The sequence below is a fragment of the Heliangelus exortis genome, chromosome Z, assembly GCF_036169615.1.
Source record: "Heliangelus exortis chromosome Z, bHelExo1.hap1, whole genome shotgun sequence".
In the NCBI taxonomy this organism is placed as follows: Eukaryota; Metazoa; Chordata; class Aves; order Apodiformes; family Trochilidae; genus Heliangelus; species Heliangelus exortis.
In genome coordinates this window covers 5,353,306-5,380,028 of record NC_092454.1, presented here as the reverse complement: position 1 = coordinate 5,380,028, position 26,723 = coordinate 5,353,306, and the positions used below count along the sequence as shown (strand labels likewise).

The 26,723-nt window shown below is 37.6% G+C and overlaps 1 protein-coding gene across 1 annotated transcript in view; it reads right to left on the bottom strand.

Moving 5' to 3' along the window:
• RIT2 (Ras like without CAAX 2) overlaps positions 1-26,723 on the bottom strand; it is a 181,724-nt gene that overhangs the window by 92,579 nt on the left and 62,422 nt on the right. Inside the window, exon 3 of the mRNA XM_071730705.1 lies at positions 13,474-13,547. Coding sequence (XP_071586806.1) covers positions 13,474-13,547 — 74 coding nt within the window. The remainder of the gene's footprint in view (positions 1-13,473; positions 13,548-26,723) is intronic.

Genomic DNA, 26,723 nt, shown 5'->3' with positions numbered 1-26,723 from the left:
ACACTCCACACATTTTGATGTCTGTTCTTTTTTTATGATCTTGGCTTGTATGTCTGGAAGAGGTCAGAGTCTCCCCAGGGAGGCCAGCCTCACAGTTTGAGCAATGCCACTTTCTGTATCGTCTCGCCTTATCTTCTGCTTGACTTTAGAACCAGGAATCTGCTAATAGATGTTCTTAATCAAAGCTGTCTCACTGATTACCACAGGGGTCATTCTTATTATGAAGGTTTTTTTTTTGTTTTGTTTTGTTTTGTTTTTTTTATTTCTAGAACACTGGAGGGAGGTGGGGTATATTCTTGGAAACAGGCAGGATGTTGTTCGTCTATGACAATGAACAAATAAGGGTAAAATGAACAAAAAGGACAAAAGAAACTCAGAGGGGAAAAATACTCTTTCAAATAGTGAGAGAATCAGAACTAAAGACCATAAGCACACACAAAAAAAAATGTGAAAATACATTGTTTGTTTTAAAAAAAAAATCAGAATTTTTGTTTACAAAAAGGTTGAGATTTTTTTTCCATCTTGGGAAAGTTTTTGTGAATATGGTCTAGGATTATTTTTTAGTAGCAATGGATGTTTTCAAGCCAGTATGATACTCCCATATCTCTCTGGTAATAAATTTTCTTATACACATAAACATCATCGGGAGTACATATAATTTATCTGGCACTGCTTATCATAAAATGTGCTTTGCTTTTCTTTTACCTCTTGAAATAGATACTGTTGCTGTTACACTGGTAAGAATAATTCAGTTTTCACTCATTTTATAGTATTTTTTTCCTTTTTGTCCTCTTTCGGGAAGGGGGCAGAGGGGAGTGAGGGCAGGGTATGAAAAGCAAACAGATTTTTTAACCTTATTTGTAGAAGCAAGCAGGAAGAAACCTGCAGCAGTTACATTTGAAATGAGAAAGCACCCGTATAAGAAGTTGAATGGCTGTAAAATCTTATTACCATTAGAATACCATCACTAATCTAGACTCGAAAGATGTGACTTGTTTCATCTGATTTCTGCCACTGAAGAAGTAGTCACTCATTCAGCTCAAAGGACTCCAGCCTGCACAAGCTATAGGTTCACAGCAGTTACAGAACAGAAAACAAGAAAACACTGAATATCAGCACCACTTTACAATCTTCCTTCCCTCCTATTTCCAGTCATCTTTTGCAAACAGCAACAACAGAAAGAGTTAGATAGCAAAAGATATAGAAAAGTTTGCAGCAGGTGGTACTTAGCCACCTGTGCCAGCCCAAACCATCTGCCACATCACTGGGAGGAAGGATGGGAGCTGACTAACAGCTCAGACATTGACCAAAGAAAATGCAGGGGCTCTGGCTTAAATAAAGGAGGTCAAGGCTTGATTTTTCTCTGTGCCAAGTCTCTACATTGTTCTGGCTGTACATCAAACCTCTCTCTCACAACCATTTTTGCTTGTGCTAGTAATGACCCAGGAGCAGTTCAAAATGGGATTAGTATAAATGAGAATTAGCCCTTAAGACTGCAGTAGAGTGGATTATTATTATAATCAGTCCCTTGATTAATGATCAGTCAGTGTCTCATGCCTTATAATTAAAGGAAGGAATCCTTGCTTCTGTTATGAAAAAGCAATATACCTTTCCTTCTGTGACTCTGTACTAGGTAGAAAATGCACATCAGTGACAATGGGAGAAGTATAAAGATAACATATAAGAGGCAGTCTATGTTCCCAGCAGACTAATGTCTTTCAGAACTTAATCTGACAGCCTTCCAAAGCAATATTATGAACTTGATATTGCAGAAAATCAGTAGCCTTTTCTTAACTCTAGGAGTGTACAAATGAAATCATAGAATCATAGAACCACTAGGGTTGGAATGGACATTAAAGATCATCTAGCTCCAATCCTCCTCCACCAGCAGGGACACCTCCCACTAGATCAGGTTGCTCAAGGCCCCATCCAACCTGGCTTTCAATACTTCCAGAGACAAGGCAGCCCCAACTTCTCTGGGTAACTTATTCCAGCATCTCACCAACTTCACAGGAAAGATTTTTTTCCTAATGTCTAACCTGTATCTCCCCTCTTCAAATTTTAAACCATTGCCTCTTGTCATCTTGCTATCAACACATGCAAAAAGCCCTACACCAGCTTTTTTATAGGCCCGTTTCAGGTTTTGGAAACTCACTATAAAGACATTTCAAAGCTTCCTCTAGGATGAACAATCCCAACTTCCTCAGTCTGGTTTCATAGGGAGGTGCCCCAGCCCTCTGATCACTTCAGTGGCCCTCCTCTGGACACACTCAAGGAAGTCTATCTCCTCCTTATACTGGACACAGTACTCCAGGTGGGGTCTTACAAGAGCAGAGTAGAGGGGGAGAATCCCCTGCATTGGCTGCTGTCTGTGCTTCTTCTGATGCAGCCCAAGGACCCAGTTGCTTGTCCACCTATACCCCTAAGTCCTTCTCATCAGGGCTGTCCACAATCCTTCTCTTCCCAACCTGTATTTGTACATGGGATGGCCTCAACCCAGGGGCAAGAACCTTACACATGGCCTCATTGAACTTCATGAATTTTGCACAAGCCCACTACTTGAGCCTGTCAAGGTTCCTCTGGATGGCATGTCTTCACTCCAGCATGCTGACTTTACAATACAGTTTGGTACCATCAGCAAACTTGTCACTGACAAAGATGTTAAATGACACTGGTCCAAGCACCAGCTCTCGAGGAACACCTCATCATACACCTCCATTTGGGCACTGAGCCACTGATCACAACTCTTTGGGTGTGGCCATCCAGCCAGTTCCTTATCCAGCAAGTGGTCCATTCATCGAATCTGTATCATTTCAGTTTAGAGATCAGAATGTTGTGTGGGACAGTGGCAAATGCTTTGCACAGGTCCAGGTAGATGACATCCATTGCTCTGCCTTTGTCCACTATGGGCCATCATAAAAGCCCATCTAACTACTCAGGCAGAACTTGCCCTCAGTGAAGCTGTGTTGGCTGTCACCAATCACCCCTTTGTTACCATCTTCCTCTCATAGTAGAGCCTTCAGGAGGATCTGCTCCAGGACCTTGCCAGGCATAGGGGAGACTGACTGGCCTGTAGTTCCCTGGGTTGTATTTTTTATCATTTTTGAAAATGGGGCTTATGTTTCCCCTTTTTCAGTTAGCAGGAACTTCACCAGACTGACATGATTTTTCAAATATGATGAACAGTGGCTTTGCAACTTCGCCTGCCAGTTCTTTCAGGAGCCGTGGGTGAATCCTATCAGGTTTCAAAAATGCTGAGTCAGATTCTGAAATTAATCTGTCATTTAGGAGACAATAGGAAGCAACAGTATCAACCCTGTTTAAATTAGTCCCTTTTTATCCGGCCATTCCTTGTTCTATTTGAGCTACGTTATTTACCTGGAAATATTCATGACAGGTGCTCTTTGATGGAAGACACAGGTGTGATTTTCACATTTGTGACAAATATCAGACATTACTTCTTAGCTACTAATGTCCAGGGCTTCTGGGGGTCAATGTGCACTCTGGAAATGGAGAAGATAAAGCTCATCTACATAGACTGAATGTAGAAGGAGCACCTCAAGACTGTCCCTATAGGCAAGAAGATGATACAAGCTGAGTGAGCCAATTGAGGGATGACTGGCAATTTAAAAAATCATGATCAAGCTCACACTGAACATGAAATGCAAGCATAGTTTTACATCTCCAAGTGTCACAAAATTTTAGCTGAAAAGTTTCTAAAAAAGATGCCCTCTCCTACTCTTCCCCACACTTACTTTCTATAGCATAAAACACCCTCTTGCTAGAAACAGGACTTCAGTTCCAGATAGGAGCTGGTATTACACTAGACCTCAGCTCAGGATTCCTTCTGAAGACTAATGCACTGGAAAGAGAGGGATTCCTTCTTCCTTCACTGGTTAATATGTCTTAAATCTCTGACTATTGGAGAGACTTTAGGAGCATAAAAAAGCCTGAATGTAAAGAATGAATTCATTTAAAAAAAAATTTTTTTAATGAGGTACTATTTTAGGTTAATTCCTAAGGACATTTGTCTTACCTGCATTGAGTTGAGTCTCAGACTTGGAACTGTTATGTCTAAATTTTCACATTTTCTGAAAATCATCCATTTCTGAGGTTGGTTTGATACTGGCTTCTTTAAATCATTATCAGACACAATCTGTTTTCATCACTTTTGAAGTCATGTCACTTCCCACATGTGGGTTTAAACCTTCGGGTTCCCCTTCTGTTTTCAGCTATGATATTCTCCCCATTATTTCTAGTATTGTTTGCAGTTACAGATTGTGCATGGCAAACGCTCACAAAAGGCAGGTGTATATTTTCCTTCACACCCTATACACTTGTGGGTCACTATTGCACTGCCCATTCACTAAATGCAGAACTTTTTATATATACATATTTTCCTGCATCATCTCTAGCTTAAATATTAAGATTGCACCACACCAACCCACTAGGAAAACATAAGTAAAGGAAAAAGAAATAAAGAAAAAATTATGAGTTAGAACAACTTCCAATAAAATTGGAAGTAAAAAAAGCACCACAGTGACTCTTCTTTGTCACTAAGGATCTACCAAATAACCTGCACTGGCAATCAGACCTTCCCTTCAGGTGTAGCTTCCTGTGCTGTTGTTCACATTGTTCCTGCTCTAATTGCCCTCCTGCCTTCAGGTGAAAATATATTTGCCCATTTGCTGCAACTGTGCCTTTGTTAACTTTATTAATCTCGCTCTTCCAAAGATGGTTTGTCATACATACTAATGAAAATATGCAGTCTATTTCCTGGGATATGGTATCTACTTTTCATTCTTTCATTCTTTTCATTTTTCTTTTCAAACTTTCATTCTTTTCATTTGCATACTTTTTCATACACCCCAAAATATGGATGAAATAACCATATCATTCCTCCCCAGTGCCAGAAAAAATGCTCCAAGTGCTACACACCCTAACTCAGAGACTGTCTTTTTCTTTCATATTAATGCTAATGGTTTATCTCTCAGGGATAAATACCTTAGTAATTTTCTCCTAAATGTAGGCATTGAAGCAGTCTTCATTTTTAACTACCTCTAAAACCCTGAACTACGTTTGCTTCTTCGTGCACGGTACAGTATTTTTTCCCCTCCTCATTGGTATGCAAGAAAGAATAACGCCAATTTTCACCTTTTATCACAAATGCATCATACATGGTAAAGAATTAATAGCTCAGTAATTACATTTTAGTAAACAGCACAGGGAAAAAAAAAAAAGACAACAACCCACTAGTGAAGAGCTAATGACTGCAGCTGCAACCAAGGGCTCAACAGGGATTCAAATAAGCTCTCGTCAGCTTACAGGGGAAATGCAGACTTGCTGTCTTCCAGTGAGGCTTAGACAGCCTTGCAGAAGTGAAGCAGGAGGCTACAGAGTCAGACACCTCATTGCTATGATAAATGACTGCAAATTATATTCTGGCTTGCATATATATTCTCTTGTGATGACTTCCGTAACAACTGTGCTTACGTTAAAAATTCCACAAAATGGGTAATTCTCTCCCCTCCCCTGTGCACTATTCATCATGAAAGGCATAATTTGAACTAAGAATCTGAAGAGAGTGAAGCAAACAACCTGCAGAGTGGCTTTTCCAGACTTTTGTAGCATCTAGGCAATTGTGCACACATTTCTGCCACTGAAATTTAGTTCAGCATTTATCTGAGGGATGTACTTTCTGGGGACTACATAAATCATGGTCAATATGAATGCAAAATAGCTATGGTTTTGTACTGATTTTGCATTGCTTACAATATTAATATCTGGTATGACTCTGACACAAAAAAATACCACTGAGTTGTCATGTTCCAGTGACTTTCAGCATGAAGGAAATCTTATTCTTTTTTCTTTGCACTTGCATTAATATTTCTGGTGCTGGTGGAGTGGCTAAGTAGCATTACATGCATAGATATAGACATTGGATTGGCATTTATACAGCAGCACTGCCCTCAGAGACTTTTAGGAGCAGAACTTCAGCTAAAAGAGCAGTACCATGTGTCACCTCAACCTTGAGCAGTTCACTCAATGGCTCCCAGGTACTTTCACATGAAGTGCAGCTATCCAGCACTAGGAGATGTTTGGAGGGATAAATATTTCTCTAGTGAGGCAAACAAATGCCTAACATTTTATGGAGCTGATCGTTATTTCATGTGTTCAACACACACTGAAGATTTCATCAGGATCCATGACTACATTATCTAGGCTTTAAAGTAAATCAGAAATAGTTTAACTGAAGCCAATTAACTTCTGGAGGGGTAAATGATACCAAGTTCCATTTCCATATCCATAGCCTCTGTACCTACCTATAAAATGGAGGGAATAATTTTAATTTCTTTAAACAAAATTCTGTGAGGGGACAGAGAGAACTCCTAAATGGTATGTCATAAGGTATCTAGGCTAAATTAATAGGTCATGAAAGACACTGGGTAGTTTCTGAGATATGTAAACACTGTCCAACATAAGGACACAACTTTTCTGCAGTTTTGAAAGTTAGTGAAATCTGACTTCTTCAATTTTTGTTTACGGTGTTAAGCAGGTACCCCACTATACATAAGAGAATATGTGATTTCTTACAGAGGTACAGCCAATGCACCTGCTGCCAAGTCCTTGGGTTTTGTTGTTTTTTGGTTTTTGTTTGTTTTTTTCCCCTTTTAAAAGAAAAGGATCATCCCTGGTTTTTCCACATTAACCTGATGCTCTGATAATGGCATGGAACTCCCGTGGAAACTGCTGAATTCTCCTCAGCTATTGACACAAAACAAAAGCAGGAACAAAAATTTGTGCAAATTTTCTAAGCTTGCTCCCATGGAAGCAAAAAAAAATATGTACCCGAAATATATCCAGTTTAAAAAGGAAAATAGAAAAATATTCCATATTTTCACTAATTATTGCCTTGAATTTTTACTTTGCTCTTCATTTCCATTTTCATATCTTTTAAAAATCTGGAAATATACAATGACATTCCTTTGGTCATAAAAGAGAGGTGGCAAGCAATGGTGTTCAAAATTTACAGAGGTATTTTGTTTAGGTTTTTTTTCCTTATAAGAGGGAAACGCCACTTACAGTTTCTTGGGCAAAATTATTGAAACTGCAACTGTGAAAGGTGTCTTTTGCTTTTACCTTTTTGCAGCCACCTTCTGACAGTGTGAAATAAATATAACATCTTTAGAAAACCTCTTTCAGCCAAGTATCTCATGCAGCTTTACAATTCAAAGGCCTGGATTCCTGAGATAAGACTGTGTAACTTTTTGCTCTCTTGTTTTTATCTGGAAACAGCACCATCCAACAGATACAGAATACCATAAAAGACAAATTTTGTAAACTATAGTTCTTTGGCACAATGCACCTTTTCTGAGAAACATTAACACTGCTCTATTAAAGACCATTCTCTTAGTCATTTGTTATTGTCAGGTCAAATGGCACCAGGTGGTTCTGTTACACATGACTGTTTTCTCAGCATGCAAGCCAAGATTTTAGTCCTGGAAATACCTTTTTGTGTGAATTTTAATACAAACAAAAAACACTTTTCTGTTCACTGGAGTTCCCAGTCTGTGCAGAGCTGCTTGGTAACAAGTAGCTTTTGATAGACAAAGCTATATAAAATGGAATTCCTAGTGAGATTATCTAGGGCAGTCGTATGTGTGTGTATATATATATATATAATTTATTTATTTATTTATTTATTTATTTATCTAAATCAGGACACTTAGAGCATGTCCAACATCTGCTGGAAGTAAGTTCAAAGAGATTCAGTACCATTTAATCGTGAAAAGGAGAAGTACACAATACAATTTATAGTATTAGAAGAAATTTATTTAATCACAATTTAATTTATTTTATATATTCACAGTCTTGTGGAGGACATAGATGAAATTTAATTATATAGGATGCATTTTTGTAGGTGTCTTTCAGAAAACAAACACCACCAGAACACACAAAAAAAAATACCTGCTTTTAAATGTTCTTATTTAATTTTAAAAAGTCATAAAGCATTCAGTATCTACTTTTGGAAATTATTAGTTTAAGAAACACAAGAAATAGGAGGAGAGAAAATATTTAAAAACTTATTAAACAAACAACAAAAAAAGAATTTATTAAAATAGAACAGAGAACACTGGAAACTATTCCTCCACTTGCAATATGGAACTACTATTGTTGACTTTACTGAAGTGGAATGGTAGTAAGGGGCAGGAAATCTGTATAAGTCTGTAAACCCCAATATTTCCCCTGATGCCTGCTTTCTGTAACATCTTATTTCTTTTTGTCAGAAAGACAAATGCAGATGTAATAATACAAACAGATTCATTGATTCATTCTTTATTGTACCATGATTCATCCATTGACAAGGATGAGAAAGGAAGTTGGGAATCATAGTTGCTAGTTGCCTGTTCATACCAAACTAACACACTCTTTTTTTTTCCTTTTTCTTTCATTACATTTTATGCCTAGTTTCTTCCCCACTGAAGCTGAAGAATATTTTGCCTGAAATTTGAAGGAAACTGGAGTCACGTCTGCAATTGCATCGTTACTGGAACTCTTTTTTCATTCAATATCATCGAATTATAGTGTCTGCGACAAATGTTTCTTCAAAATCTGCCCATTCCCAAATAAAAGTACTTTCTCATAAGAGAGATTTTAATTCTCCCTAGAAATCATGGAACAGCTTGTTTTGAGAATCCACCATATTTTCAGTACTATGGTTTGACTTTCTAAGTGTGTCATTATTAGCCTGCGAAAAAATGTACAAAGAAAACAAAATTAATGTTCTTCACATAATATGTGGCCATGTTGCTACTCTTAGTTCACTCCCACTATGCTTTAAAAATGGAATGGATTTCATTTACTCACTGCTGTACCTATCTGAAAGTACACTAAAATTATTTTCCCCTTAAAAGAAAACACTGTAAAGACCTATTAAAATATAATTACTGCCAAACAGGCATTTTACATTTCTTCGAGATAAGCTGCTGCAGTGTAGTTTGAAATCTCACCCCATTGATTCAGGATTAAAGCAGCATGTTTAGATAATAAGCAGAAGGATCTCAGATAACAGCCTGGGTGAGTCATCAGACTACAGTGTTTAGTCTGAGAAAGTGAGTTTTTTTGGAGGGCTCTTGGGACTAATACAGTTCCTCTTCAAATCTTGAAGCAGGGGACAAAAATTGTAGTCCTGGAGGCTGGCAGGATAAACACATCCTGTGATTTGCTACCAGTTTGAGAGATGGATTTCACTACAGAGCTCTCTGTTGTTGTCAGGCTGAAAAGTGTCTGCCTGGAAATGAATTCATGTGCACACAGGTCCAAACAAAGGAAAATCTCCCTGAAATGCCATGCCATCACATTTTAAGGCCAATTTTTCAAGTCTCTGACTCACACCTGGGAAATATACTGGTGCCCTAAGTTTATCATAAAAACCCACATTTTAACAAGCAAAAATTGGAGCAATAATCTTGAAATGTACTGCCTCACTGGCAGGTACAGAAATCCATTTTTCTGCATTATTGGTCTGCTTCATGTCTGAAAACAATTTCGTCTTTTCTACATAGGGTCATCTCAGATTGTTTTCCAGTGAAGGGAACTTTAACGCTCTTTTAGTGTTCGGTGTGAGGTCTAACCAGGGAGGCTGGGTAATATGTCATCAGCAGGAAAGCTGTGGCAAGACTAAAAGCTCCTGTGCAAGTCAACAGTTTATAAATACAGCAGGAGACATAACTGCTGTGGATGGTGCACAGAAGGAATTCAAACTGAGCTTAAGAAGTAGCAACATATTTTTAAGTTAGAAGTGAGAGTGAGAAAGCACAAATGAGTGAGCAGAAGGATTTTATAACTCTGTGTGGAGGCTTTTTGTGCATGGTTGGAGCAGTTGGGGGTTGTCACTTCTGAGAATAATTATGAACAGAACTGAACACAGAATAAAGGACTTGAGGTCTGAAAGTCCTTTCATTTGCACCAACAAGTTTCCTGGTAATCAAACACTTCACAACAGTTTAAATCAAATATTTGTAAAAGTAAATGAGGTTTATACCACATTGCAGAAGAAAAGGGAAATCACAGAACTCCAAACCTTAAGAAATAGAGAGAGGCACATGGGTGAACCCCAACTGAAAGTTACTGAAAAAAATGTCCCATGGAGTTCATGGTTGAACAAGGAAGCTCAAGATTTCTTTCTGGATGTTTGCATTTGCTGATATCCATTAAGTTTTTATTATTTACTCCCTATGCCAAATTGTCTCCATATGCTAGTTGTAAAGGTCTTCACTAATTAATAAATCATATTTGGCCAGTGTTGAAGTGTTCAGATAGTGCATAGGTACAGAAGGGAAAGAAGAAGCATATTTTTTGAAACATATTCTCAAGAATATGTGAACATACATTCACTTCAGTTGGTTTCTCTACTAAATTCTTGTGTTTCCCATGTAAGGAAGAATTACAATTGTAGCTCCTTGATCTTCTGAAATTATTAAAGTCATTATTCAAAGTTGACAGTGAAGTATTTGTGACTCTGAGGAAAGCCAGAGCAAAATGAGATTGCCAACTGATGATTTAGAAGCTAAAACCATTTCTGATTTTACATGAAACCCAGCAAGGTACCATCAGGGCACACCATCAGCAATATAAGCAGGTGCTTTGGATTTTTACTCAGAGTCACCATAGTCACAGCTGGTTTTAATTTTTTACTTCAGTGAGAGTACCATTAAGCCTTCTGACTGGAAAGAGGCTATTTTAGCTGTTGCCTTCAATGGGAGTTGGATTAGGTCTTGATTTATTCTGGAGGTGTGCAGTGCAGATAGAAACTCAAAGGCTTCTGCAAAGACAAGCAGCTAAATTCAGAATACTTACAACAGACAGTTTCTGAAAAATAGGAATGTAGGAAAGTGGGAATAATGTCTTAGCACAGATATAGAGAGACATATTTCAGTGATGCCTTTCTGCACAGGAAAAACAGGGAAATTTCTACCAGAGATTTTCTCATACCAATTCAGCTTGGCTCTTGAGGTAGGATAACTACACCCAGGTTAGCAAAATTCTGGGCTGATGTGCCTGTAGAGTGTGGTGCTCCTGCCAAAGTTCTCTGCTTCCTCAAGTCTTCACGTTGCATTTCGTGGTAGGGCCATAGACTGTTATAGAACCCTTAGTAGTGTGGATGTTTTGGTGTCTTCTTGAAACAAAACTTAAAATTCTCCAGCCTTTCTCTACTACTGTTCTCACCACTGATCACATTATTCTGATTTCTTTTGTCTGATAAAATTCATCATATTGACAGTAATCCCTCACCACAGTTAAAACAAGGTTTTATTCTATATTTTTGTATGATCTAAAATTTGGAAAAAAAAAAAAAAAAAAAAAAAAAAAAAAAAAAAAAAAAAAGTAAAAATTATACCCTTTCATGGGGAATTTTTCCTAAAAAGTGAACATGACTGACTAAAGATGAAGTTTCTTTAATTGGCAGATATTTAAAAGGCCAGTGCATATGGGTATTTTTTTCCTTTTTCCTGAATTTAAAAAAATCTTTCCAAGGGATTGAAAATTGCAGTCCAGATTTGTTTTCATTCTAAAAGAAGGTGACAGAAAAAAACCCAAAAAACACAAAAACAAACAAAAAAATTAAAACAAAACAAAGCAAGCAAAAACAAAAAATAAACTTGTTCTAATGATGAATAAATAAAATTAGAGGCTTTGATTTTTGGTGAGGGTTAGGAGGAGAAAATTACAAGTATTTGATTCTGTCTGTATTTTTTATGTAAACACAAACTTTTCTTTTTCTAATAAAAAAACAAATGGAAAAAAATGAAGTAAAAAATTATTCCTCTTATTTTTTACAGCATAATGAAAAAAGTTCTGACCAGCTTTTTGGTCTTTTTTTCCATTTGGAAAAATTTGGACACAACTCCAATTCATCCTTTCTCTTCAGGTCTGAGTAAGGAAGTATTAAACTTTTTAGCATTTTAACTATACAAAATAAGAATAAAGCAAATTTGGGAGTAGAGTGAAGGAGGTGTAGACTGTGAACTCTATTAAAGGATAACACAGAATGTCCTGAACATATAAAACCTAGCAAGACTAAGCAACTGGAGATATAATTCCCATAGTGATTGTGTACTAATGTCAACATAAGCCTGAATTTACTAGGCTCAGGTTCCCTGAGAAAGAAAAGATGTTGCTTCTCCTTCTCCAGTAGAAGTACAGATATTTTAAGACATACTGAGTGGCAACTGTGATGCTCCTACTTTACCCCCACCAAATCGTTGCTGAAGCTATACCAGGACTCATGTATAAGAAACTTCATTGGACTGTTGTAATAATAAATTCCAGGAGAACTAAATTCACAGCTTTGAAGACATGCCTTGAAATTCAGCTTAAATTTTATAGGGAATCAAAGACTTCTACAGACTGAGCAGCAAGTCACTGGTTAACTGCTGAGACTGTATAGTTTTGGGTCAAGGAAGAAAAATTCAGGGCATCTTCTGATTCCTGAAACTGGGTTGAGTTCACTTTTAAATTGGTCTATATTTCATTCACATGTAAAACTCATGCCACAATCTCCCTGAACTGCATTCATTTAAATTTTGATGCCACTCTAATTCCTGGCAGCAGGAATTTGCAGTGCCCAGCTAAGGTGCATTCAGACATTTGGGAAGCTGAAATCAAGGTTTTCCAGGCTTACTCTTCTTAACTCTTTTTTTTTTTTTTTTTTTTGGTTTGTTTGTTTTAAGGATCTACTGTCCTTGTTGACTGACTCATTTCTGTACCGGGTGACACACACTGTGGAAACTCATGAAATTATTGAAGCCTTCGAACGCAAACTGATGCATAACTCAGGAAGAGCTAAAGCTGCTGTGATATTTTGATTAAACAGTAAAAATGTTTTCAGATACAAAGGGGATGAACTGAGTCAGCTAGAAGAAAATCTTGAATATATCTCCTTCTTTTGCCTTGCTGTATGGGAAACTCGGTTCCCTGACTGATGCTCAGACATGCATATACACATTATACGTACCCTGTGTTTTACTTTTGGCGTTAGCACGTTTTCCTAGTGAGTGCACATTTTATATTAAAATATAACTCACGGAAGGAAGAATGGAAAGAAAATACAAGTAGACCAGAAGACTCCTGCAATATACAGAAAAGCTGGAATGACAAACCAACAGCAGCATTTATTCATCCCATGGTTGTGACAGATATTTCTGCACATAAGAAAAAAAATTTAAAACAGCTTTTTATTTTCTACTTTATTACATCTGTCTGTCTCCTCTGGTCAGATTTTGAAGTCACACTATAGCAGTGAAGCTCTCCTTTAGTCTGCACCTTTGTTAATTCCTCAGTGTTATTCTTCCACTTCTCCCTTTATTTCTGAATTTCAAGGGTTGCTTCTAGCTCCCTGACCCATATATCTGAGGTTAAAATCTTTGGCTTTATCTCTGAATGAATTGTTCTCACTGTAAAACTACTCACCTGTCCAGCAGTGTCTAGAATGTCCAAGTAGGCTGGTTCATCATCAATTCGGACTTGAGTTTTATAGGCATCCTCTGAAAAACACAGTGCAGTACAGCTAAGCATAGGAGTAGCTCAGAGAGTGGAAAATGAAATAGTTTTGTTAGTTTGGAGTAGGCTTTTAAAAAGCTCTCCAGTCTGACCTAAGCTTGCTTTCTTTCAAGACAAAAAGACACTTTTTGAAATCCTTCCATCACTATGGAGTCATCTAGTATTATTCTGCCACAAAATATTAAAGTGATTTTGCCTCTCTTCAAAGAGGTAGCACAGGAGATGGTAAGTCCCAAAGTTTTCAGAGGTGTTGTGCTGGTCCTGTGCAGCAGGATGGGTTTTACTTACCACAGTCATACTTCCACAAACCTCTTCCAGCAGATAGTTTCAAGCTAAAATTTGTCTCAATTACTGGGAAAGCCTCTCTGTGGATAAAAGGGGCTCCTGGCTCAAATATGTCAGAACAATTAATTAGACCTCTCCATATTTCTGGAGATGATGCAAATGGATTTTTGAAAATAAATTCCTTAACAACAGTCCTCACACTCATCATGGATGAGGGTGGAGAAGGAATAAATTGTGTTTGGTAGACCATTACCTTAGCTGCTGATTTTGCAAAGCTAAATTCGGAAGGACAAAACCAAGAACGGTGAAATAATATTTGTCTAAATTGTTTTCCTCACATTTCAGTTTCACTTCCCTCTTAACATTTGCACATTTGTCATAAGGTCAAATAGAGTTTAGATACTAGGCCATGATTATATTTTAACAGTCTTGTAAAATTTCTGCGTTTAAAGAATAATGCATAGCAACCCTAGTGCTTTGGGTGACTGATACTATGCTTTGGCTGTGCCTTGAGGCATGTAGACAAGTGCATTTAATACATCTGAGAAATGTCACTAATCATCACGAGCATATGGCTGAATCTGTCCAAAGATTTAGTACTGCAGGTCCTGGCTGCCTGAGATCCTCAGGACTACGATATCAATAAGTATTGTGACAATATTTGGATTATAATATGGGGTTATATTGCATTTAGCTGGAATTCTCAGGACATTCCAATTTGTGCCCTACTACATTATCTTATAGAATAAAGAATCAATCTGGTTTGAAAAGATCTTTAAGATCATCAAGTCCAACCATTAACCAAGTTATGGTATGTAAACCATATTCCTATACACCACCTCTCCAAGTCTTTTAAACACCTCCAGGGACAGTGATTCAGCCACTTCCCGGGGAAGCCTGGGTTTAATAACCTTTTCAGTGAACTGTTTTCTTACAATATGCAATCTAAACCTCTCCTTGTGCAAATTGAGGTCATTTCCTCTTGTCCTGTTGCTTCTTCCTCGTAAGAAGAGACTGACATGTACCCCACTGCCATCTCCTTTCAGGGAGACATAGAGAGAGAGAAGGTCCCCCCTCAGTCTCCTTTTTGCCAAACTGAGAATCCTCTGTATCCAACTGCTTTTAGTTTCTACTTTGTAAGAAGCAGATTTTTACATGCTTTTACAAACTGTCAGATGATGGCCAGTGGGACTTGGGAAGTGATTTTTTCCACTCTGTTCCAAACTGGTGAGGCTGCACCTCAAATCCTGTGTTCGGTTTTGGGTCTCTCAGGACAAGAAGGATATAGAAGTCCTAGAGTGTTTCCAGAGCAGGGCAGTGAAACTGATGAAGGGTCTGGAGAACAAGTCTTACAAGAAGTGGATGAGGGAGATGGGATTGTTCAGTTTGGCAAAAAGGAGACTGAGGGGGGACCTTCTCTCTCTTCTATTCTGAATAGCCTTAGTTTAATCCTGCGCAATCAGTGGTGAACTATCTTTATAAACATAATCATAGTGTAATTTCCATGACTCTCCTGTTTCTTTTAGGGCTCAGTTCAGCAAATTACTTAGGCAAAAGCCTTGGTTTAAACAAATATCTAATCCTATTGATATTAGCATGACCCAGAGACTTAATTAATTCTATGATACACTGCCTTTCTGAGAAAACCAGAGCACTCTAACCAGTCAATAGAACTCTTTCTAGGAACTGCTGAATAAGAAATTCCATGCTAATGAGGGACAATATAGAGTAAATCAGGTTGCTTACAGTTCAAGTAATCTTTTCTGGCATGGCAATGATATTTGCAGTCAAATACATGTATTTTTTTTATTATTTGTTTGCTCTTTTCCTAACTAAAGGTGAAAACCAGAAAATGAAAATATTTCCTTCATAGAACCACAGAATCACAGGATGGTTTCAGTGGGAAGGGGTCTTAAGGCTCATTTAGTTACACCTCCCCTGAATGGATGGGGAAACTTTCCACTAGACCAGGTTGCTCAAAGTCCAATCTAACCTGACTTTGAACAATTCCAGGGATGAGACATCCACAATTTCTCTGGACAATATGTGCCAGTGTCTCACCTCTTTCAGATTTAAGAGTTTCTTCTTAAGATCCATCTACCCTGTTAAGTTTGAAACAGTTCCCTGCTGAAACTGTTTCCCCTGGTCCTTTCACTCCATGCCCTTGTAAAAACTCCTGCCCCAGCTTTCCTGTGCATCTTCTTCATGTACTGGAAAGCTGGTAGTAGATCTCCCCAGAATCTTTCTTTTCCAGGCTCAACAAGCTCAACTCCTTCAGCCTGTCTTCATACGAGAGGTTCTCCAGCCCTGTCATCAATTTTATGGCCTCCTCTGGACTTGCTCCAACAGCTCCATGTCCTTAATTTGAATTCTATTAATACTATAAAGCATAATTAATATATTTCCATGAAGGTGGGTGACCATTAGCATTACATTCACACATACATAATTAACATATGCCTTGCATAAATTTAGCTTGCACTCTTGGCTCCACAGCTGGATACTATAAAGACAATATGCTGTGGTCCTATTTCTCTCTTCTTCTCTCTTAGACCAATGTGAGTTTTAATGCAGCAAATTTAAAACAGTTAATGCAGAAAGCCATTTGCATACTTAAATTCAACTAGGATAAAAATAAGCTGGAACCTAGATAAGCCCGGTCTCATTTGCTAATCAAATGAGTTAGAAATTCAGAGACAGTTATAATTAAAACATACTCTGAATTAAAAGGCCTCTGAATTTGTCATTAGTCACTTCAGTAAGTAAATGGACAATACCCTGCTGAGCTACTCCAGGTGTACCCCCATATCATACCACTATAATTGCTAGAGTTTCAACTGTTAAAAGCTGGAACAAGAGTATTATTTTCATTTATTTTGCTTTTTTCAAACTACTGGGTTTAAAGCACTTGATAAATATGTGTCAGAATCCCTGTCACATTTTCATTCTTAATACATACTAACATCTGTCAATAGTAATGAAACATATTCTGTTGAGCATCAACCAAGCACATGAAGCTAAATGGTTTTCTAGGCAACTGTATTAGGAAGATGCTTTTTACTTGTAGAATTTGCCTTTACCCCGAAAAATGTTCATATGAAATGGGAAGGAGATATGATTTTCATTTGTAATATTCTCTCTGCATATGTGCATAAAGTGGTATAATAAAGATAATTCAAAAAAGATTAAAAATTTACCCAGCTGGGGTGTGATAAACAAGAGTATTCTCAACCTGTATTTGGAAAATAAATGTGAGATTTAATGCCTACTTTTCTTGTGATACTCATTGAAGAAGAACTAAAGCACATACTTATCAAAGGTATTTCCATCTTGAACTGATATCTCTCCTACCAGAGATCAGACCATCACACCCACTAATGACCTATCAGCTTCTTAATGACCAAACACACCCACTCTGCTAGAAGGAAGACAGATAAATTGAAAGCTGTGTTTGATAGTTAAATGCCAAGAAGAAACACTGGAGTCTTTGCTTGCTTCCTAAAGGATTTCAAAAGGGACTATCATATGTCCAGTCCTTTTAGTTCAGGCAGCACCGTACACATTATGGCCACATCAAGGACAGAGAAACCCTGAGATCTGAGGGCATGTTTACACTCTGCTTCCATATGGACAGAGAACAGAAGAGCTGGTGTTTCACTGAAGTACCATTGGAGTCCATCTCAATAAGCAGGAAAGCCTTCATCAGGAACACAGGCAAACTCACTGTCTAATTTACTCTCCTTAAAAATAATTCATATTATCACTATTTATGATGTTTGAGTGCGTTCCATTTTCTTTCACCTACTTAATTTATAATACTCATATAATGCTCCCTTTGAAGTAGATTGGGAGCTTCTAAGCCATGTGTATCTGGATTCTATATCCTACAGCTCTAAGGACTGGTATTTATTAAAAGGACAAAATCCTTCTGCTATTTCAGTACTGTTGAAATATGGTAAAAGGAAAAGACAAGAAATAACCAGACATCACACAGTAAATCAGACAACAATGATATTTCCTATGTTGCAGATAATATGTTATGTTGCAGAGTTCTTGATATTACCATGATTCAAATATAGTCTGTAAGAATGACCATTTTGTAAGTAACAAAGAAAAAAAATTAATAAATAAATAAAAAAAAATAAATAAATTTCCTGAATTTTTACAGTCTAGATGATACAGGCATTTAAGACTATGTGAACTGGCAAATTAAATTATCTTGTAAAGCTTAACTTTTAAATATGATTATTCTCCTTGTTATCAGTGCAGAATATAAACTTCTTTAAGAATTTTATTTTCTACAATCATTAAAAATAAAAAGTAAAATAGAAAAAGAATTCTCCTTTAAAATCATATTATATGGCTTGAATTATTACTGAACATTTACTGTTTTCAGGGTGAAAAAAAACTAAACCAAAACTAAAACAAGTAAAGCCCCAACTGTTTTCTGAATGGCATTTTTTTTGTTATTATTTTTAATTCTTTCCTCCTTTACTACATAATTCATTTAAACCTCAACAAAATGTTTTTTTCAAAAAGTATATTTAAACTTTTTTTTCTTTGTTTAATTGTCCTTTGCAGTATTATGAAAGAAAGAAAAAAAATTTAGGCCTGTTGCTATCTGCCTTATTTTTTTGTTTTGCTTTTTCAAGTTTGTTTTTTTGTTGTTTTTTGGTGGGTTTTGGTTGTAGTTTGATTTGGTTTGGGTTTTATTTTTTCTAAATTAATACATCCTCTTTTTTCAAATTTTCCTTTTTTTATAAAGCATCATCCAGGAAACAGAAGTGAAATAATTAATACAACGTTGTCTTGCAACTGGTTATGTTAGCACTGGAGAAGCTAGATTCATGAAAAATATATCAAAGCACTTTTTCAGCTATGAGCAAGTAACTGCTTCATGACAAATAGATTTGGATAGTGTACAAAGGGAGCTGGAATGGGCTTTTCATCTGCATTACAGACGTGCTCCAGTTCCTGAAATATAGGTCAGATGCTTCCTTCCACCATTTGTTAATTCTGCTTACATTCTTCCTAAATATTGTCACTTCTAAGTTTTATACACTACAAATTACAGTTAAAAGTAATCAGTCTCACATATATAGATGAGCTAGAATATATTTTATTTGTCTAAGGAGATGCCAAGCCAGCAGAAGGAATTGCAAGATAGTCAGCCACACCTGGAGTTCTGCCTCTTGTTTTTCTCCCTGTGTGCCAAAAAGACAGCAAGAGACCCAGCTCTTGGTTTGCTTAGATTATTTGTTACATACGCATTTAATCTAGAATTTAGAATGATCATGAGGTGATCATGAGGCTTTGATTGGGTGAGCATTAGACAAGGAACTTTTAAATAAGGAGAGAGTGGATGAACAAGGACTCTAACTGCTGTACCATCTACTACAGGTAAACTGCTTCTATTTGTGATGAAGAATACTCATGTCATAGGAATTTTCAATCAAGTTACATTGGGTTTACATTGGGTTTATGGTAATTTCCCTTAGCATACAATTATTTTCCTGGAATATGAGTGTTTTATAATTTGGGTGAGCACTGCTATCAGTATTTTGCAGACAAGAACACCAAGCCACATATGTTGCCTTCCCATGAGCTAGGCACACATGACAGAACAATAGAGTTGTCAGATTTGACTGCCTTGTATTCTGTAAATACTCATGCAGGTAGCAATATTTTTTAAAATAAGGCAAGTAGGAAAATTAGTAGTAGTCTAGTAGCTGGTATACTTAAATATCGAGTCACCACTTCTGTCTACTCTCATGTAATTCTACATCATACCAGCAATTGAGAATATTTCAGAATCAGCAAAGCAGTGCTGTTTTTATTTCTCAGCCCTGAGCTGCATTTACCAGTATGCTGTCATTTGTTTAGTTAAGTTACCTGCTCCCACGGATACACAAAGCAACATCTATACAGGCAGAAGCATCCTAGCAATGGTTTGCAGATCAGAGGAAAAACAACTACTGCCTTTCCAAACCCATAGAGTGGGTTCAGTAACCACATATTCTGACCATCTCTGCTGTTTCTATGAAAGAGAAGCAATTAAGTAAGGCAGCATTTAATGCAAATAGTACCTCTTTGGTAGTGTTACTCTTACAGAAAGACTAGAGTAGGCCTGGAGAAAATTAAAATAACCTGAGAAAAACAAAGCATTAGTCATGTTAAGTGCTTATTGTAAAAGGAATTCATACATTTATTCATTATAGAGAATGAAACACAGCCCTTTCTATCTTTCAGTTTTCGCTTTAGCATTCAAATTACCGTAAACATATTTTCAGATAAGATATTAAGCCCACGTCTTGGCCACATTTGTCTTCAGAAGAGATTCTGTAATGTCGTTTTCAAATGGCCTTGCCAAAATCAAATACATGTTACTGCTGTATATCCCATGTCTCCTTATTAGTTTCAACTGAAGACACAATTCTTCCTTTCCTTTATTTAGCCTTTGTTCAGAATTATGACATGCTATTATGTAACTACTGTGTTCTGTTTTAGAGGTTCCTGTATCTTCAGTGGCACAGAAAACCAAATCCTTGTGTGTTCATAAGGTAATTCCTTGTTTCAAGGAATAAAGATGCAAATAGAACTACACGATGCTTCTGTTCTCTAAGTCTAAAACAAAAGAGAACAACCTGTAACTTTTAGTTTATTTTGTCTCCGAAATAAGTACTGCTAGTACCTTCAATGGAAAGCAGAAGCATAATTAGCCTGTGCCCAGATCCTCAAATAAACCTCTGCACTTAGTCCTGATATCATCAATGAGAAGTGGTGTCTAAATACCCAAAGGGGAATAGGACATAATAACCTGAATCATTGTAGCATAATAGAGCTTTGAGATTAGGCCTAGTAAGCACCATGCAGTCAGACTATCTGTTGTTAGAAGTTTTTAACTATAACCTCTTCATGTCATATTTATGCCTCACACTCCTTTAGCTTAGGCTCTGTCTACCATTGACTGTACTCTCTGTCTGGTTACAACAATAAAAATAAAAGCTTCCCCAGCCTAATATGTATTCTGTTTGGTTCTTGCCTCACTGCAGTGCTGCTCTTTTAATGCCATTATGTACCTGTCATAAAACAGCTGCTCTCAAATTAAGTTTTTCCCTCTTGTTAAACTGCCTAATGTTACAAATCCGTGCTCTGAAGGGAAATATTTATAACACACAGTTGCCGAAGGAGCCTGACTGATTTTCAGCTTTTGGTACTTACATGGCAGCTTTCTCGGTGACCTCAAATGCACTCAGTACCTTGGGAAATGGAGAAATGGGTTATTCATTGCCCTTTCTGTCTGTTATTTGTTTGTTTGCTTGTTTGTTTAACCTATAGATATGTTCAAGCAACTCTTCTTCAATGCCAGCATTCAGTTTCATTACTGAAACTGAAAACCTTTCACTTTGCTGAAAAGGAAGGGAAGCAAAAGCAACTCTCACTTAGTTTGTGGTGGGAACAAACCAAGAAGCATTATTTGTACTCTAAAAGGTTTTGTGAGAACAGAAATCTGAGATAATTGAACTTTGAGTCAGTTAAATGTCTTCTCCCTCTGGGTCCTCATTAGCCTGATGTTTGCTAGCAAAACAGTTGGAAAAGTAGGCAATGGCCTGGGTGGTTTTCAAGATGAACAGAAATTAAGAGTGATTTTGTTGCACAGTGTTGCATAGGAGAGGTTTCAAATTAAATGTACTCACCAAGAAGGAGATAAAGCACAACACACAAGAGAAAATTCAAGGTAAAATACCCTATTTCAGGCAAAGAAGGTAAAAAATGTAAGACCTAAGTAGCCAGCAAGAAAAACTCTTTGCTACATTCTCTAGTTCTATAGAACCTTCCATACAGTCAGATCTCTGTTATTAGTTTTTATATTGTGCAAGTACATTATAACATTGTATGCAAACTTAATGCTTTCAATCTGCATCCCTGATAGCAAATGCTCACAGAACTCAATTAAAACCTCAAATAATATATAACACTTATTACAAGAAACATCTCCATAGAATCATAGAAGCATTAGGGTTGGAAAAGACCTGTAAAATCATCAAATTCAACCACTGACCCAACATCAACCAGCCAACTAAACATGTCCTCAAGCGCTACAGCCACATGTTCTTCGTGGCTGTTTTTTGTCACCATCAAGGACGTTGACTCCACTGCTTTCTGGGGCAGCCTGTTCCAATGCCTTACCACTATTTCCATAATGAAATTTTTCCTATTGTCAATCTGAACATCCCCTGGCACAATTTGAATCTATTTCCTCTCATCCTTCTTCACTGTTGCCCTCCATACATTGAATGTTTTCACACTGTTTACTTAAGTGCATTATGGTCCTTTTACTTCAATTCTGACTCAATATTATAGAATCAGGATAATTTAGGTTAGGTAAGACCTTTAAGATCATCAAGTCCAACTGTTAATCCAGCACTGACAAGTCTACTACTAAACCATGGCCCTCAGCACCACTTCTACCTGTCTTTTAAATGTTCTGACACAACAGGACAACAGATTACTCTATGCCAAGGTCTTTATCCCTTCCCTTGAAAGTGCTTCATTATAGAGAGACTGAAAGACTAAAAAAACGCACCTTTACACATGTGTGGGGTATTTGAGTATGGTTTGATATGTTTTTGAACTGGTATGCATGTAACTGCAAACACAAAAGTAGAGGGACATGCAAGACTGAGAGTATCTGAATGTGGAAGAAGAGGGCATAATAACTTAAGCCCTATGTGGAGCTCCCACAGTGTGTAAAACTACTTACCTAGTCTTAAAAAAATCAGGACAAGGAGTATGTTGAAAATGAAACACAAAATAATTCAAAACAACTGACTTCTGCTATGGAAACACACACATTTTCTATACTACCATGGTCTGCATTTGGTTTCTGCTATTTGGAAGGTTTTCTATTTGTAAGTATGCACTTTCCTCCTGAAAGCTCCCCCAGCTCCAATCACTGCCCCACCTCTGGCCAAGGCTGAGCAGACATGGGGAGGGAAAATAAAACTTAAAAAAATTCAAGAAAAGGACTCGCAGAGCAGAGGATGAAGTGAGAGAGCAATGCCAGAGCAAAGAGACCAAGGTTGGTGCAGAAGGAGGGGAAGAGATTCCCAAGCAGAGGCTTCCCCACAGCCCGTGGTGAGATGGTGGCTGTGCCCCTGCAGCCCATGGAGAACCCTGGAGGGGGAAATGTGAATTTGTAGAACTTTTAGTGTCACAGGTGGGCAGAGGTGAAGCTGCAGCCTTTGCAGGATTGAAGAGAAGGTCTGATGTGGACCTGCAGCCTTGGAGGACCCCATGGCAGAGGAGGTGACTGTTCCCACAGCAGCCGTGACTCTGTGGGCAGCCTGGGCTGGAGCAGTTCCTAAGGGACTGCACCCCATGGGAGGGATTCATGTCCCAGGGGTTCCTGAAGGACTCTCCCATCAGAGGGACCCCGGGTTGGAGCGGGGAAGAACATGAGGAGCCCTCTCCTGAGGAGGAAGGAGTGGCAGAAATACCGTGTGGGAGAACTGACCCTGAACCCCCCTGCTTCCCCCCCTGTGCCCTGAGGGGAGGCAGCAGTGAAGCAATCAGGGCCTGGGGAGAAAGGAGGGGGGGGAGAGAGGCAATATTAACATCTGGTAATTTTTTCTCCTAGTAGATTAAATTAGTTTTTTCTTAACAAGTTGAGCCTATCTGGTTTTTGCCCGTTACTCTAACTGGGGAATGCAAACCTCCCTGCTTGGTACCTGATGGATACCAGATGAGCCTAAACAGGATCATTAAGAGTTCTGATCAAGTTCTATCTACAATTCATATAACAAAGTTGTATAGAAAACGGTGTTCCCCTCTTCCTTTTTCCCACAGATATCTGGATGGAGAAGCTGTTTACATTACATTATTACATATTGTGATATGTACGGTGCCCCTGAACGTGAAATAGTCACCTCCTCATAAATGATTGGCATCTGTAGAGAGTCCAGGATGCAGCAGAGATTTGGATGAAAGACTGTCCAAATCTATCTGAATAAATAGGCTTAGTGCAATAACTATCATTTATGATGCAAAAGCTGTTACCAACAAAGGCACCAGTTATTTTAACCTGCAACTGTGTAGAGATGTGAATAAATGTAGATAAACAATTTTGAAGGATATGACTTGTGGTGTTGAAAACTCAATCAAATCTTCTTCAGAGCTTGTACTACAGTCATTCAAACAGGCTAAACTTTGCTTATTGTGTGTCCCATTGCTGAGAATAAGAATATTTGAGTTACATATATTTTTCTCAGTGCCAGTTCTTAAACAGAAAATACAATTTCTTAAAAAAGTTAATATTTTTACAAATCAAGGCTAAGATAACTCAAGGAAATTTTGCTGTGGCATTTGCTTTTCTGGTATAAACCACTTGCAATATAGATAATGTTAGTAATGTTTAATAAAGGCATATCATTTCTTTCTCTGCTTTCAGAAAAAATGTAATTTACTTCAAAGACATTCATGAACAAAGTGAACAAAGTACTCCTGTTTAATCAAAACATGATAATTAACAGAAATCCAAGTACCCTTATCTTGGGGAACAAGAATAGCAGGTAGCAATTTCACTACTCTTTCAAGTCCATCATTGTGCTACTGAGTGGAAGAACCTGACAGGTACAAATTCACTTGTCATTTCAGGGGAAGTAATTAACAAGTTGACTCCATCTGTGTGGCTATTAGCATGGATGGTACCATGGATTTAGTAAGGTGTAAATGGCTGCTGGCTTCCATGAAAGAAAGGTTAATGGAGACATTTGTCCTGTGTTGAAGAATTTGGAATTGGGCATGATAAATCATACCACTCAAGGAACCTATAGCATAAGTGTTTCTCCCAGTTTCAAAAATTACTTAAGAAATATCTTTACAAATCACTATATACAGGGAATAGGTAAGCAAGTTTTCCACTGGTGACCCTATTTACAGGTTGCGTCTCACTTCATCTCCTTCAAAGTTCATGATCCTAATTATAATTGTCATCAGTGTTTGTGGGTTGTGGTACCTATCACAGAGCCACTGAGCTAAAGCCAAAGAATGACTCAGGTGTTCACTGCAAGTTCAGTCACCTGTTTCTCAGGACCTTTATAACTCCTCAGCTGACACATAACATGACATTCCATTCTGCTTTAGCCCTAAGAATGTAGGGTTTCTTTATAGTATTTCTCATTTGAGAGCATTATTCATCTGGCTAACTTGAGATACAGATGTTAGGGGGAGATGTATCATCTCTAGACCATTTGTTACATGTACATTATGAATTAGAAACCATAAACTACATGTGACTTCCCTGTGGTTTTCAGTTCTGGATAAACATGTTAACTTTCCTGCCTTGATGTCACCAGCCAAATGGACACTTTGCTCACACTTAGACCCAGTGAGGATATGCAGACTAGCAGCTGATTTCTCCAGATTGTAGAAGTGTCTCAATTAAATGAAAATGTGCATACAAAACTCTACTAAAAACCTGCTGCAGCAGAGAATGTAAGATGTCCTAACTTTCTATGACAGGTCAGTGTTTGGAATATCACTGTGGAATTGAAGGAAGGCCTGAAGAGCTCAACTCTTACAATAAACTCTACTGTGATAAGAAGCAGCACTCTTCAACTTTTGCCACTTTAGTGTTTTAGATGTATCAATTAGAGACTCAGTGAATCAAAGCAAGGGAAGGTGAAGATGGTTGCATTGAGTTAAATCAAACACTAGCTGCTGAGATAAAGCTCTTCAGCCTGTATGAAGCTGATAGAAAGAAAAAAAAAGAAAAGAAAAGAAAAGAAAAAAAGCCTGCTTTATGTAGACCAGCCAAAAATATTTTCATATTCCTTTCTATTCTTATCTGACTCCAGATTGATTCTGGATATTGTAGATATTATTATGAAAGAGTTCTAATAAAATTTTTTATTATCATTATTATGAATATTACTATTAGGTAAAAATACACGACATAAACCTTTTTATTGTCACAGTTAGGAGAAAAGGCTTTAGTATTCCTTCTTAAATTTTACTCTGTCCAATCAGAGACAGTTTCATAATAGCAAAAAACAGGGTACACTTCCATACTCTTTCTGGTTGGTTTTGTTCTCTCTGTGTTTAGCAGACATATGATTAAACTAGACAGTGTCTAGGAAGAATAGAAGGGCTCTGTACTGTACTGGTCCATTCATGGTAGGCAGATATTAGGGAGATGTTTGAGAAACAGAGTTCATCCTTTTGCTTGTTTCTGAAACAGGTGAGTAAGGGGAGCCAGACCACTAGCCCACCAATCAAGGTCACCTGGAACAGTTAATTATTCCTAATGAGAGTACAAGTACTAGAGACGTAGAAGATCAACAGTCCATCTTATGAATTTTCCTCTTTGGAAAGCTTTGGGAACATGACCATAGGCCAGGAAACCCCACAATTCTTTTTGCTTGGCATACTCTCTCAGTTTCCAGTTACTTGCACTGTATAAGCGGGATACAGAAACTTTGTTTTTAACAGCTTTTGATGGATTTTTTTTCATCCAATAGTTTACCTAAATGATGGTTTAATCCATCTACATTTTTGGCCCAGGTAATTATTCGTATTGTCTTTGAGAGCAGAGGTGAACTTCAAAAGGTATTTTGCCTCACTGGCAGGTGTCTGAGAGTGACTGTGTGTGCTGGTTGACTCAGTTTTCACATCTTGCCTGTGCTATAAGGATCAATTTTCTCTTTTTTTGCCCCTGCTTAAAATCCCATTTCCCCATAAATGGTTATCCCTTTTGCCACTTTTTGAGCTTGCTGAATTATTTTTACTAAGGTGATTAAATTCATTAACCTGGTAGAGTTGTTTTGAGGTGGCTTAATTTTCTTCTGGAATACTGCTCAATAAGCCTACAGAAT